Here is a 13,280-nt window from a genome sequence, read left to right on the forward strand (position 1 = left end):
TGGTTTTGAGCAGAGGAGGATGGTGGCCCGACTCGTTGAGCAGAATCTCAACAACTCTGAGCCCACTGGTGCAAGGTTACTATCCCCGCTGTACTGGAGGGTTGTCCCTGCTCATCTCCGGCCTTGTGTTTCTCTGTTTGTGTGACAGCGGTTGGTTTAGATCAGAGCTTCTTAACTTTGAGGCTCCTGGATGGGTTTTGATGTTGGGTGAATTTGATGCGTTTTTTGGGGGGAAAAGCTCCACAGCTTCTAACACATTGCCAAAGGGGTCTGTGAGGAATCTATAAAGTGTTCATAGCAGTCTTGTTCATGAGAGCAACCAATTGGAAACAATCTAAATATCCATCAAAAGGAGAATAGCTAAATACACTATGAAATACCATGTGGCTCTGGGAAATCATGAGACAGCACTTTCACTTTCAGGAATTTATACTAAGGATATACTCAAATGTGTGAAGTGATGTATGTCCAGGAAGAGCAGCTAATTGGAAAAAACCCATATGTCCATCACTAGGGGATTGGTTGAATAAAGGCTGTTCTCTCCATGTAGCGGAATATATATATGCAGCTGTGAAAAAATGAGGAAGCTGCCTTTATCCTGAAATACTAAGGTCTCCAAGTACTTTGTTAAGTAGAAAAACAAAACAAAACCATTTGCAGAAGTGCAGGGTAATATGCATAGACTGCCACCACTTGTGTTTAAAAAGAATAAAAAAGAAAATATATGCATTTGCTTGTAACTCACTAGGAAACTGATCACCATGTGGCTGCCTCTGGGGGTGAAAAGGGAAATGTTTGTACTTTTAAAATTATATACCATGAGAGTGTATTACTGATTCAAAAATGAAATAAAATTACAATGTAAAGGGAAGAGGTCTGGACCCAGAAAAGATTAAGGGAGACTGCTTTGTTTCTGGGGTTTCCCCCAGTCTGAGATTGTGTGGTAAGGAGACATCTGAGAACCAGTCTGAGGAACTCACCTGGACCCGTGACTGGACCTGAGAATCACTCAGTCACAGCCACCTGGAGGTGGGACCCGGGGCTTGGAGGTGGGAAACACCCTGTCAGTGGGCTGAGGGCTCCGAGGTAGGAGCATTTCTAGAATTTACTTTTTTTTCTTTAACATCTTTATTGAGATATAATTCACATACCATATTATACAATTCACCCATTTAAAGTGTACAACTCAATGGTTTTTAGTATATCATAGAGTTGTGCAACCATCACAATTAATTTTATAACATTTTCATTAACCCCAAAAGAAATCTATTAGCAATCACTTTCCATTTACCCCTACCTTTCAGACCCTGGTAGCCACTAATCCACTTTCTGTTTCTATAGGTTTGCCTATCCTGGCTCTTTCCTATAAATGGAATCATACAATATTTGGTCTTTTGGGACTGGTCTCCTTCATGTAGCATAATGTCTTCAGGGTTTCTCTAGAATGTACTTAAAATTTTTTTAAAAATTTTTTTACTTTTTATATTTTTAAAGAAATTTTATTTGTTTTATTTATTTATTTTTGGCTGCGTTGGGTCTTTGTTGCCACATGCGGGCTTTCTCTAGTTGCGGTAAGTGGGGTCTACTCTTCGTTGCAGTGCGTGGGCTTCTCATTGCCGTGGCTTCTCTTGTTGCGGAGCACAGGCTCTAGGCATGCGGGCTTCAGTAGTTATAGCCCGTGGGCTCAGTAGTTGTGGCGCACGGGCTTAGTTGCTCCGCGGCATGTGGGATCTTCCGGGACCAGGGCTAGAACCCGTGTCCCCTGCATTGGCAGGCAGATTCTTAACCACTACGCCACCAGGGAAGCCCTAGAATACACTTTTAAAATGCCCAGAGAGGGACTTCCCTGGCAGTCCAATGGTTAAGACTCCGCACTTCCACTGCAGAGGGCACAGGCTTGATCCCTGGTCAGGGTCCCGCATGCCATGCGACGTGGCCAAAAAATAAAATAAAATGCCCAGTTACTCCAGCAGGTTGCATAGGGGTTGTCTCTGGGGTTGGGATGTGGGATCAGGTCGAGGACTCAGATTGAAGGTGGACCTTCCCCTTTCTGTGAGATGTACTTCTACATGACTTGTTGTTTCATAATAATGTATTCCTTATATTAAGGCTAATTAAAATGATAACACATATTCATTATAGAGAGTTTGGACATATAGATCAGCTCTAAACAAGATAAAAATCATCCTGTCCCCACACCTATAAATGCATAGAGATAACTTCTGAATATTTAAGGATTTGGGCAGGGTGTAGGAGAGGCAATTTCTGCACTGGGGAGCAGCAGTGTGTGTGTGGAGGTGTTGTGGTCCAGGGATTTCCAAGATTCCACTTAAAGAGGCTGTGACTTTGATTCTTGGTTACTTGCTGTGAATGTCCTCCCCCTCCCCACCTTCGTCTCTGTTTACTTATTGCAAGGTGGAACTATGCATTTATTTGGGGAATCATTTATTCATAAGTATTTTGCAGTAGATGCTCAATAGAAGGTAAAAGATAATGAAACAGACTCTATGACCCAGAAATAAATGTGTGTTTCATTTTTCAGTTATGTCACTCATGCAATCTTCAGTTATTAATCACCTACTGTGTGCCAGGCTCTGGCTAAGTCCTGGGGAGACAGAGATGAGTAAAGCCACCCTTCTTGGCTTCCCTAGGGACTTTCATGTGGTCCTTTCCAGGATCACTATCTAATTCAATAATTGTGATGATAATGATGATGGTAATGATCTAAAGTAGTGGTTAGGATTTCAGGCTCTGGGGTGAGGCAAACTAGATTCATGGCTTTGTGGCTTTGAGAACTGTGGTGCTCCGGGCACGAAGTCCATCTTCCCTGGGCCTCAGTGTCCTGTTCTACAAATGGATCCTAGCTGTGCCAACCGCTGGATTGTAATGGAGATGCACTGTGACAATGATGCAACGTGCTGCATCTGGCCTGGTCCCATGTAAAGTGGTGGTGATTGCTGAGAGCTTAGCATTGACTCCACTCCCCATTTGTCTGCAGTTCACTTAGCACCACTCCCAATGGAATCCTTCCAGCCACCAATGACTCAGGTACCACCACCTGCATTTTGCGGATGAGGAAACTGAAGGTGCAGTCAGCTAAGGAGGGAGTGAGGACGTGGGCTCCCTCACTGTCTCACTCCCGGGTAGAAGGGGCCAGTGGGCTGCGGGTTGAGAGGAAGGGGTTCTTCTCCTCGACCCTCTCTCTCCCTTCCCTGGGAAAATCCAACAGGTGGTGGGGCCTCCGCTCTGGGGGGCCATTGTGCGGGGGGCCTGGGAGGGTCGGAGGGCCCAGTGTGTGTCTGGGAGAAGATGGATGCCTTCATTACCATGTGAATCCTGGGAAACTGCCTCCCAGGCTGGGTGGTGGGTGGGCGTGGGCCGCGGGGCTGGGGGGCTGGGTGTTCTCAGGCCTGGACCACACAGCGGCTGGGAAGGGGGTCTGCGTGGAATCCTGAGGGACCCATTAAAAAGAGATAATGGGGTTTCCCCTCTTGTTTAATTTCTTATTTTAGGACATCTCCATCCTGTGGGGCTTAAAAGAGACACAGATTGAAAACAAAAAGTTTTTTTTTTTTTTTCCTCTCAGTTGCAACTTTCCCACTGATGTGCTGCACATCTGGGCCTGAACAGTTCGAGTAGGAGACTTTCACAGCATAAAGCACAAATCAGCGTCTCCGTGGGGCATTTCCCAGCGCTGTTCCCTGAATGGCTTTTTTGTTCATGGAAAGTATGTCCTAGGTAAATCCAGGGTGATTAGCAAATAGTTGCTGAGCAAATTGGGAGAAGCAGGTTTTAGGCTTAAAAAACAAGGTGTCATCAAGTTGACTGGAGCAGTAAGGACTGGCCGGCATTTGGACAGAAGGCCGGCGGTAGAGAGAGAATAAGGTATCAGAATCCGAACAGCACCCGGTGACTGGGTGTCCTCATCTGTAAAATGGGGCTGAGGCTTTGGAAGGACCCAGGCAGTGGGGAGCACAGACCATAGCACGAGACCTGAAACACAGACCTACTCACACATGAGGGCAGAAAGTAGGTGGATCAGCACACGTGCACCAGCTCGAACCAGCAGAGCCTTTCCGCAAACCCTTTCCCACAGTCACACGGGATGGTCCTCTCTTGCTCTCTCTCACACACACACCAATGCAAGCCTGGCTCACAAGCGTTCTCACAAACACACACTCTTAAAGACGCCAAGATAGATCCAGACGCATAAGCATGAGTTCACAACCACCACCAGGTAGAAACACATCTGCATGAGTTCACAACCACCACCAGGTAGAAACACATCTGCAGCTCTGCCCCACGTAAGTTTTCCGCATCCTCACACTTACCCACACACTTGTACCAACCCCAAACTCACACAGATTCCACAAGAACACACACTCTTTCACCCTCACACACAGGTATAGTTGCACAGAGAACCTCTCAAGCAGAAAGGGGCCTGGCCCCTCCCCCCAACTCCACACCATGGCAGCTGGATTTCCGGCCTTGGCCCCTGGGTTTTCTCTGCTCCCCACCCCCCACCAACCCCCGCCCCATCACACCTTTGACGTGTGTGTCTTGTGTGCCTCCACCTCCCCTCCCCACTCCAGGGCCCCAGCTGGACCCTAGGGTAGCCTGAGAGGGGGTGGGCACGCAGCTCTTAGCAGCAAGGGGGGTGCCTACTTGCGGGGCACGGGCACATGGAGAGGCCCTGAATGCAGTGCCGAGGGGCTGAGCCTTCTCTTGGTCCCCTCTGCTGCCGCCCACCCTCCCCAATAGCTTGTCTCAGGAGGGCAAGGGTCTGGGCCCCTCCACAGCTTTGAGGAGGGTAGGGTGCAGTGGGGAGGAAGGGCCCATCACTGACCCCAGCGGGCCTCATCCGCCTCTCAGGCGTCCGCCTTCACATGCAGATGGCTTATTTGTCTCACCTGGTCTGCCTTAAAATGACAAAGAGGTTGGATGCTGTCTGGGTATTACAGAAGATGATGCCTGACCAAAATGAGAAGGGGAAGGTTGTCAACTACGGAAACAAAATAGATGTCAAAATAGTTTGCACTATAGGTATTATTTGTGCTAAAAAATACATAATAGAAAAAACCCCCTGAAATCTATGTTTAGCTGTTAACAGCAGTAATCTCTGGGTGGCAGGAATGTGCTGTTTTATTTTCCCATTTTTTTTAACACATATTCTAATTTTCTACAAGGCATGGATGCAACTTCTAGATAATAAAAGGTTTTTATAAATGAATTTTGAATGACATGAAAAATGACAAGGGGGTGGTGGCCTCATGTGAACTCAGAGCTGGGGAAGCTCTTGATTGCTGTGTGGGCAGCTCCCTTCTCTTTGCCTTTATTTCCTCATCCGCATGATGGAGACTCACCACATGGAGAATGGAAGCACTAGGGATGGCGCTCGGCACACACTAAATGCTCAGTAATGGTGCTGCTGTTCTTCTTCTTCCATGAAGGTTTCTTTTTTTTTTTTTTTTTTTTTTGCGGTACGTGGGCCTCTCACTGTTGTGGCCTCTCCCGTTGTGGAGCACAGGCTCCGGACGCATAGGCTCAGCGGCCATGGCTCACGAGCCCAGTTGCTCCGCGGCATGTGGGATCTTCCCGGACCGGGGCACGAACCCGTGTCCCCTGCATCGGCAGGCGGACTCTCAACCACTGCGCCACCAGGGAAGCCCCATCCATGAAGGTTTCTGTTCACGCTGCCCAGTACAGATTGGACACCTCCTGGGTGCCTGCAAGGATGGGTGTGCACGAGGCCCCTAGGCTGGTGCACATGCAGGTTCACACACATATAGGTCTGCCCGTGCGCTTATGTGTGCCTTGGGCACACCCAAAGTATGCACATTGTACTAGGAGCACTGCACTCCCATAGGGGCATCAGGCATATGCACAAGTGCCTGCAAACAAGATCACAGGCCCTTCCCTCCGAGTACACGCTGGGGTGGAAGAAATGCTGTCTCAATCAGTTATCTGCCCCAGCACGCGCTCATCCCTTGGTTCCCTTCAGCTCAAAGCTGCTGGGAATTTAGGCTTCTTTCCTGGCACCAGACTAGACTCAGGGCCCCTTCAGGGGTCTGAGGACATTTTTAAGGGTGGGAGTGGTATGGGTTGAACAACCTCCAAGGAAGAGGAAATTGGTAAGTAGAGTTGGGACACGTGGGTTTATGGCCCTGCCATGCTGCTGAGGGATATCTGGATGACCAGTGGGTCCACTCTCTGGCCTGCTTTGATTTCTCAATCTCTCTTGTTCATCTGCCCCTGGGGCCCTTGCCCTTTTATCACTCAGCGCATCACTATCACTGACCTGGGGCCCCATCCTTGGCTTCCAGGCCTTCCCAATTTTAATGCTTAGGAAGGACTATGTCACTCCCCGGCTCAGAATCCTTCCTTTGCTTCCAATGCCTCCAGGATAAAGCCAAAGCTCCACGGCCTGGCCTTGTGAGATCTGCTCACCTTTCCTTATCTCTCACTCTTTTCCACTCTGCTGGCCTCTTCCCTCTACTCAGACAGGGATCCTCTCCTGGAAACAGTAATGAAGGCTAAATGAGCCTCCTTTCCTCACTCCTCTTTGTTTTTAATTTGGAGTCTGACAGATTTGTGTTCAAATCTCATCTTTGCCATTTCCCAGCTCCTTGTGACTCAGAAAGGTTTTGGACCCTTTCTGAGTTTTAGGGGCTTCCTTTGACAGTTGGAGATAACAGCTGATATTTCTTTTTGCTAGATGGATTTATTTTTATTTTCAATTGTATTTGTTTTTGAAAAATTCAAAAATTAAAAATTAAAGAATACAAAGTATACAAAAGATTACATGTACAGTAAAAATTTCCTTCCAAGCCACCTTCATATTTTTCTTGTCGTCAAATGTACCCAAATTAGTATCTCTTTTTACACATCTTGTAGACTCTTCCATAAATATCATTTATTGGGGACCTGCTGTATGTGCTTTCCATGGATTATTTCCATGGATTATTTCAATTAAATCCTCACAGCCACCCGTGGGGCAGACGAGGAAACTGAGGCTCAGATACCGGAAGCTGCTTGCCTGAAGCCACACTGTGGGTAAGCAGCGGACCCAAGGCAATGTGAGCGTGTCCATTTATGAAGTGCTTTCTATGTGCCAGTCCCCTAGGATTGTCCTAGACCTGGGGCATTCAACAAGTCTTTCAGCAAATACTGAGTGCCACTCTTTAGGTCACTGGGCCAGATGCTAGGTTACAACGGTGGGGAGGAAAGCAAAGGCTCAGCCCTCCCAGAGTTTTATCTCAGTGGAGATGGCCCATCGCTGTCGCCCCATTTTCTGGGTAAGAAAACCAAGGAACAGAAGGGAAAGAAACTGACCTGAGGTCACCCAGTGATAAGAAAAGAGCTGGGATAAGCAGATGCATTTTACTGGTGGGGAAACTGGGGGACAGAAAAGAGAAGTGACTTGCCCAAGGAAACCCTGATAAGCAGGCGGCCGAGGCAGCGTCCCACGGCTCACAGGGTCTCGGCCGCGCCTGCGCCTGAGCCCTCCCCTCAGGGGCCGGGGCCACTTCGGCCCCGCCTCGCCACTCGCGTCCGCCTTCCTGGCAGCCCTGGCGGCTGTTTCCTGCCTGCGTAGCTGGGCGGGCGGCCGGCCCATCTGGCGGCCCCCGCCGGGCGGCGCGGGGAGGCGGCCCAGACTCGCTGGAGCCAGGCGCCGGCCCGGGCCCCCCTGACCGCCTGGAGAGCCCAGGTGTGGCCGCGGCGGGGGTGGGGGTGGTGCCTTCCTTCCCGCTCGGCCCTTCCTGACGCACCCGGGCAGGATGCTGCCTCCACCCCAACCTCCGCCTCTCACGACCCGGCCTGGAACGTGGAGGGAATCCTAGCGGTGGGAGAGCCGGGTGGGCAGGGAGCAGCAGGCCCCGCCTCTGGTCTCCACTCCTTAGGAGACCCCCGGCAAGTCTTGCCCTTTTTTTGGCCTGGGGCCTGTGGCACCTCTTCTGCCTGAGGTCTTGACATTATCATTGACTTGACATTATCCATTTGTTCAGCCGTTTCAAGGCTGTCTCCCTGATCACAAGGTCAGCTGGGGAACCCACGCTTGACCTGTGTTCCCTGCTGTGTCCAGCGGCTTGACCGATGCCCAGCTCATAGATGGTGCTGAAGCCCCAAAAGGGCATCTCAGGGCTTTACTCCCAGATTTGGAGCCACCCAGGAGGGTCTTACCCATTTCACAGCTGAGGAAACAGGACAGAGTGGGCAGGCCTGCCCGTCACGTTGCGGTAGGCAGCCCTGCTGTCGGACGCTGACCCTCTCCTCCACCACCACCACAAGACCGGGAACCCGGAATTTAGCATCCTGACTTGCATCACCACCACCTGTGGTGAACATCATGATTCTGGAAGCCAGGCACCCTGGGTTCAAATCCTCCCCTTGGGCACTTAATGTCTCTCTGCTTCAATTTCCTTTACCTGTAAAAATGATAGTACCTACCTCACAGGGCTGTTACATCGATTACATAAATATTTCTAAAATACATAGCATAATGCTAGACACATGTGAAATACAAATGAAATAATGTACTGGAGCTCTCAGCAGGGCTGGCCTTCTCCCTTCCCCTACATTAGACCCCTCCCACCTACCATAGTCAAGGGAGACTGAGGCCACACAGAGGGACACCTAACAAATCAGGGGCAGAATATGGGGGCTTTGGAGCAGTTTCCCAAGAATCCACTCCCACTCCAGGGTGAGGCTGGCACTAGGCCCACCCAGGGCCCTGCCCACCCCCACCTCTCCGGCGTGCAGACCCAATCCGTGCCCGGCCTGGTGCCATTTTTCCATGGGACTCTGGCTGTGGCGGTTCACATCTGGAGTCTAGACTCGGAGGCTCTGCGGGCCGGGCCTACCGCCCGGGCTGGGCCACCACTGCCCGCTGTTTGCTCAGCTGAAGCTGGTTAATTGGAATTAGAGTGGCCTCTGCGGTGCCGGCTGGCCGGCGGGCCCTGGCCGGCCGCTGCCGAGGTCTGTGGAACATCTGGCCGGGCCAGGACGGTCATTAGGTGGCAGGCGCCCGGCGCCACTGCCACCTCAGCCTCCGCCGGGGGCCGGCGGTGACTCAATGAGGCCTTTGTGGGCTCCGGGCTGCAGAACCAACCGTGCTGTGTGCCTGGGCTGCCTGCCCCATCTTCCGCCCTCAGAGTGGCCTTGTTCCAGGACCACACGGCCTCCCCTCTGGAGGCGGCTGGAGGTGGCAGAGATACGAGAAGTCCCTGAAAGGGACCCCCTGGACTGGGAGAAGCTTTTGAGATTTCCTACCCCTCCTTTCCAGAAGGCCCAGAGAAGTTGGTAGGGACTCAGGCCCAGGGGTCTGCAGAGGAGTTGCAAAGTCCTTAGGAACTCTGGAATTTGATTCAGATTGCTCAAGGTCAAATCCATGTCTATGATTAAGTAATCTGCCTCAACTCTCTCACTTGTGCAATGGGGCTTATACTAGCACCCACAGCCTGAGAGTACGAGAATTAAGTGAAATCCTGTATTGAGGTGCTCGGTACACGTAACAGCTCCCCTTCTCTGCTCCTACCTGTGCTTTAGCTCCAAACTGTCTGGAAGCCCCTGTCATTTTCAGCCTTTAAACCTGAAGCTCAGGCAAGAGAGATCTCTGGGTGGGGTGTTGAAGGTCTGAGTCTCGGGCCAGTGGCCACCCTCCCCCACATCAGTTTCTCCACCCAGTGACCCCACCCCAGGCAGACAGATGAGGGCTGTGCCCACCCCTGGCTTGGTCCACTGGGGGTTCTCCTACAGGACAGAGCTGCTGTCTTCAGCAAACCTTGGAGAAACCCTAGCTATGGGATCTCCAGCTCTCGGGCCTGGATGGCCTCTCGGAAGCACTGGGCCCAGTCCTTCCACCCCCGCCCCCCAGCTTCTCCAGGGGCCCTGGGGGCAGCTCCTAGAATCAGGATCTTTCTGGCCTTATAGTAGTCATTTTGGGAAGAATCTCAGGAATGGGCAGAATGGGAGCAGTGGGGCCTTCATCTCTAGGGCAACCTAGAGTCCAAGTGCTCTCCAGCTGAAGCCATGGGGACATCAGGATCACAGATGACTTCTGCCAGCCTGGGAATAAAATCCAAACTCTTTCCTGGGGCTCACGTGGCCCTGCCCATTTCCTTGGCTTTGCAGATAATGATCCCCTTGCTGAGTCAGGCCAGCCTTCTGGTACCATGGCCTCCTCCCTGCAAACCTTTCTGCCAGTAGGTAATGCATCCAGCACCTGTCCAACACCCTCACTGCCCCCAAGTATTGGGAGCACCATGGCAGGAAAACTGGATGGCAGGGGAGAGGGCTCAAGGGCCCCCTCTTCTGGCCAGAGGGTATCCTGGGGGTGCTGAGCTGGCATACTGGCCAGGCACTGGGTGGGCATACAGGAAGGAGGGGCCCAGAGGTCAGGGCCTCAACACAGGTTGCGACGGTCCACAGTCCCCTTCCTTACAGGAAAGTCCCTGGGTGGGAAGGTGAGACCTAGTATACCCACTGTAAGATAGGGTAAGAACCTTCCAGAAGCACAGTGGACTGCCCGGGCAATGGGATGAGTTTTTAATGCGAGGCAAAGTCAGTCCACAATACAAAAGTCTAAAAATCAGACCCACTTTTCCCACCTGGCACCTGGGGGGGTGGGGGCAGTTGGGGGCTTCCTTTGCGGGCAGGGATGGGGAGGTGCACAGCGAGGCCAGAGACGGGGGAGAGGGAACCAGGCCCCGGAGGCCCCGCTGGAGGGAGCCTGCTGCCCCTGCCCCTCTCCCGGAGCCGCCGGTCCCCTTCAGCAGGACTGCGGTCGTGCGGGCCCGTGTGCGGGGGACCACCCCACCCATGTGTCTGGCCCTCAGAGAGGGTCAGGCACCAGCCGCATCATTTCTCCTTCTTCTCCAGCCCCTTCGATGTCGAGGCCTCTGTTCCCTCTTTGGATTCTGTCACTGCTGCTGGATCCTTAGGATTTGACTCCTCATAACTGACCAAAAGAACAAAACAACAACGGCGACACACTTAGAGGAGGGAAGAGCAGAATCTTTGTGCCCCACCTCCCACCATCGCGGGGAAACCCCTGGGCGCACACATCCTCGGCCCAGCACCTTCCAGGACTTGGCCCGGCCCCGCTGTGTGCCCTCCTCAGACAGGCTGCCTGCTCCGCTTTCTCTGTGCCTGGTGGTGCCAAGAGGTGGCAAGGGCAGCGGCAAACGGGAGAGGTTGGACTTGGGCTTGTGAAGACCAATTTTAAGCTTCTTGAACCTTCCACTGGAGAGAATGGGGGGAGAAAAGGGGCAGCCAGGATGAGGCTACGGGAGATGCGCTGCCTCCCAGGGCACACGGCAGGAGTCAAAAAGCTCAGCCCCAGGGGTGCGGGCAGGCAGGGGGCTGCTCTACTGGCAAGTGGCAGGGTGCCACTCTCCCAGGCGGACACCCTGCTTAACTCTTACTATGGGCTCCACTTATTGAGCAAGTGAGCTCATGCCAAGGACAATACTCACATTTCCTTACCAGATCAACCACACAAGGCAGGCATGTGCCCACTTACAGATGAACAGAGAGGTTTCCGAGAGAGGAAAGTGACTTGCCCAAGGCTATACGTATACGGTATACGGAGAGTGGTAACAGTGTCTACTGCTGTATGACAAGGGCTGCTGACACCCACTCTCACATGAGTCCCACCGTACTGGTGAGGACACCAGGGTTCTGAGGCCCTGCTCCCCCACCCTGTGGCTGGGCACCGTGACTGCCTGGTGGTGGTGGAGGAGCTGCCTCTTGCCACCTGTCCCTGGCAAACCTCCCTGCCCTGTACACTGGAGCTGGGGTGTCTGCCCTACCTTGGGCCCCAGGGCAGTGGGGGGAAGTGGGCAGGTGGGCACCCGCTGGGCATTACATGGCGCTGGGATTCTGCGGGCGCCGGCGGCGAGGGCCAGCTAGCTTCTGCTGCATGGAGTCCGCCAGGCTGGCTGGGGAGCCCGAGACTGTGGGGAAGTGGGTGAGCCTCGGGGTATGAGGCAGGATTTCCGCTGAGGACTCGTAGCTGTGTGAGAGACAGACAGAGAGACAGAAAAAAGAGATGGAGAGGAAGAGACTAAGGGAGGACAGGGAGCAGGAGCAGGACTGGGTCTTACGTTTACCTATCTCTGCACTTTCAGGCTCTGTGGAAAGAAGCCAGTGTTACTTGGAGAACAAAGGAAAAAAGATGCACCTACATAGGGGGACACTCTGCAAAAGAACTAGGATGCCCTAGATGTATACGTGCTGCTGCGAAAACATCTCTCAGATACACCCTTGTGTGAAAAATCAAGACGCAGAATGCTCCAAGAATGCCATCATCTGCACAAGAATGTGTACACACATACGTGCTTTTAGGTGCAGAGATGTCTCTGAATGTCCAGGGACAGAGCTGGCCTCTGGGGGTGGCTGAGGTCTGAGGGGTTGTCCCTCTCATGCTATGGAATTTTTTTTTTTCATGATGTGGAATTTTGACCGATGTGCATGTGTTACCTATTTAAAAAGTAAATGAATTAAAAAAAAAGGAGAGTGCCAATAAAAAGAAAAGTAAAACCAAAGATAAGGTGGAGAATTAGGGAGAGAGATGGGCAGAAAGAGAAGAGAGAGACCATTTGCTTTATCACCTCAATCTAAGAACCTCCTGGGGAGTGGGGGACAGAAAGGTGGGGCGCCCATGTGGGTGAACATTTAGAGAAACAAAGCACCAAGTGGTTAAAGGCAGGCACTCTCTGTCCTGGCTGGGGAGGTGACCCCAAGTGGGGGCTGGGAGCCGAGGGTGAGGGTAGGGACTGAGCTCAGGGCTCAGGTCCCACCCCTGCCCCCAGAGCTCCCCCAGATCTGCCCCCAAGTTTACCACCAGCCTTGCCTCAGAGTCCACAGGGCTTTGCCAGGCCAGGAGCCACGAGCAGGCAGGTTGGGAGCCTGGGGCTCCTAGGAAGGGCAGAGGCAGGTACGGGGGAGGGGTGAGTCACAGGTTCCCCTGCAGGCAGCCAGGTGCACAGAAGGCTCTGGCAGCTGCTCGAGGGACAACCGGGAGGCCAGGCAGGTGGAGCTGGGTGGAAGGCCCCTGAGTGGGCAGCTTCAGTTGCAGCTGGCAGCTATTTCTGGGTCCCTGGCGGGCGGGATCAGTGCTGCTGGGGAGCAGACACCTGTCGGAGTCATGCAAGCCTCGGGGTCAGGGTGGGGCTGATCATCGGTGTGGCACGCGTGCGGACGGCCATGGGGAAGGGGTATATGTGCGACTGAGAGAGAGAAAGCAGCTAGCTGTGGGTTACGGCCACAGAGGTGACTGG

The 13,280-nt window shown here is 52.7% G+C and overlaps 1 protein-coding gene across 3 annotated transcripts in view; it reads right to left on the reverse strand.

Annotated features, from left to right (window-relative positions):
• Positions 1-10,522: 10,522 nt before the first annotated feature.
• HM13 (histocompatibility minor 13) overlaps positions 10,523-13,280 on the reverse strand; it is a 41,371-nt gene continuing 38,613 nt past the window's right edge. Inside the window, exons 12-14 of one of the 3 annotated variants that reach the window (XM_082643751.1) lie at positions 11,867-12,013; positions 11,079-11,241; positions 10,867-10,957 (exon numbers count right to left, since the gene is read on the reverse strand). In XM_082643751.1, coding sequence (XP_082499877.1) covers positions 10,952-10,957; positions 11,079-11,241; positions 11,867-12,013 — 316 coding nt within the window. In that variant the 3' untranslated portion in view covers positions 10,867-10,951. Of the gene's footprint in view, positions 10,958-11,078; positions 11,242-11,866; positions 12,014-13,280 lie in introns of all 3 variants that reach the window. The other 2 variants (XM_082643753.1, XM_082643752.1) reach the window with 2 other exon arrangements.

The sequence above is a fragment of the Mesoplodon mirus genome (genome assembly GCF_964341445.2).
Source record: "Mesoplodon mirus genome assembly, chromosome: 15".
Classification (NCBI taxonomy): domain Eukaryota; kingdom Metazoa; phylum Chordata; class Mammalia; order Artiodactyla; family Ziphiidae; genus Mesoplodon; species Mesoplodon mirus.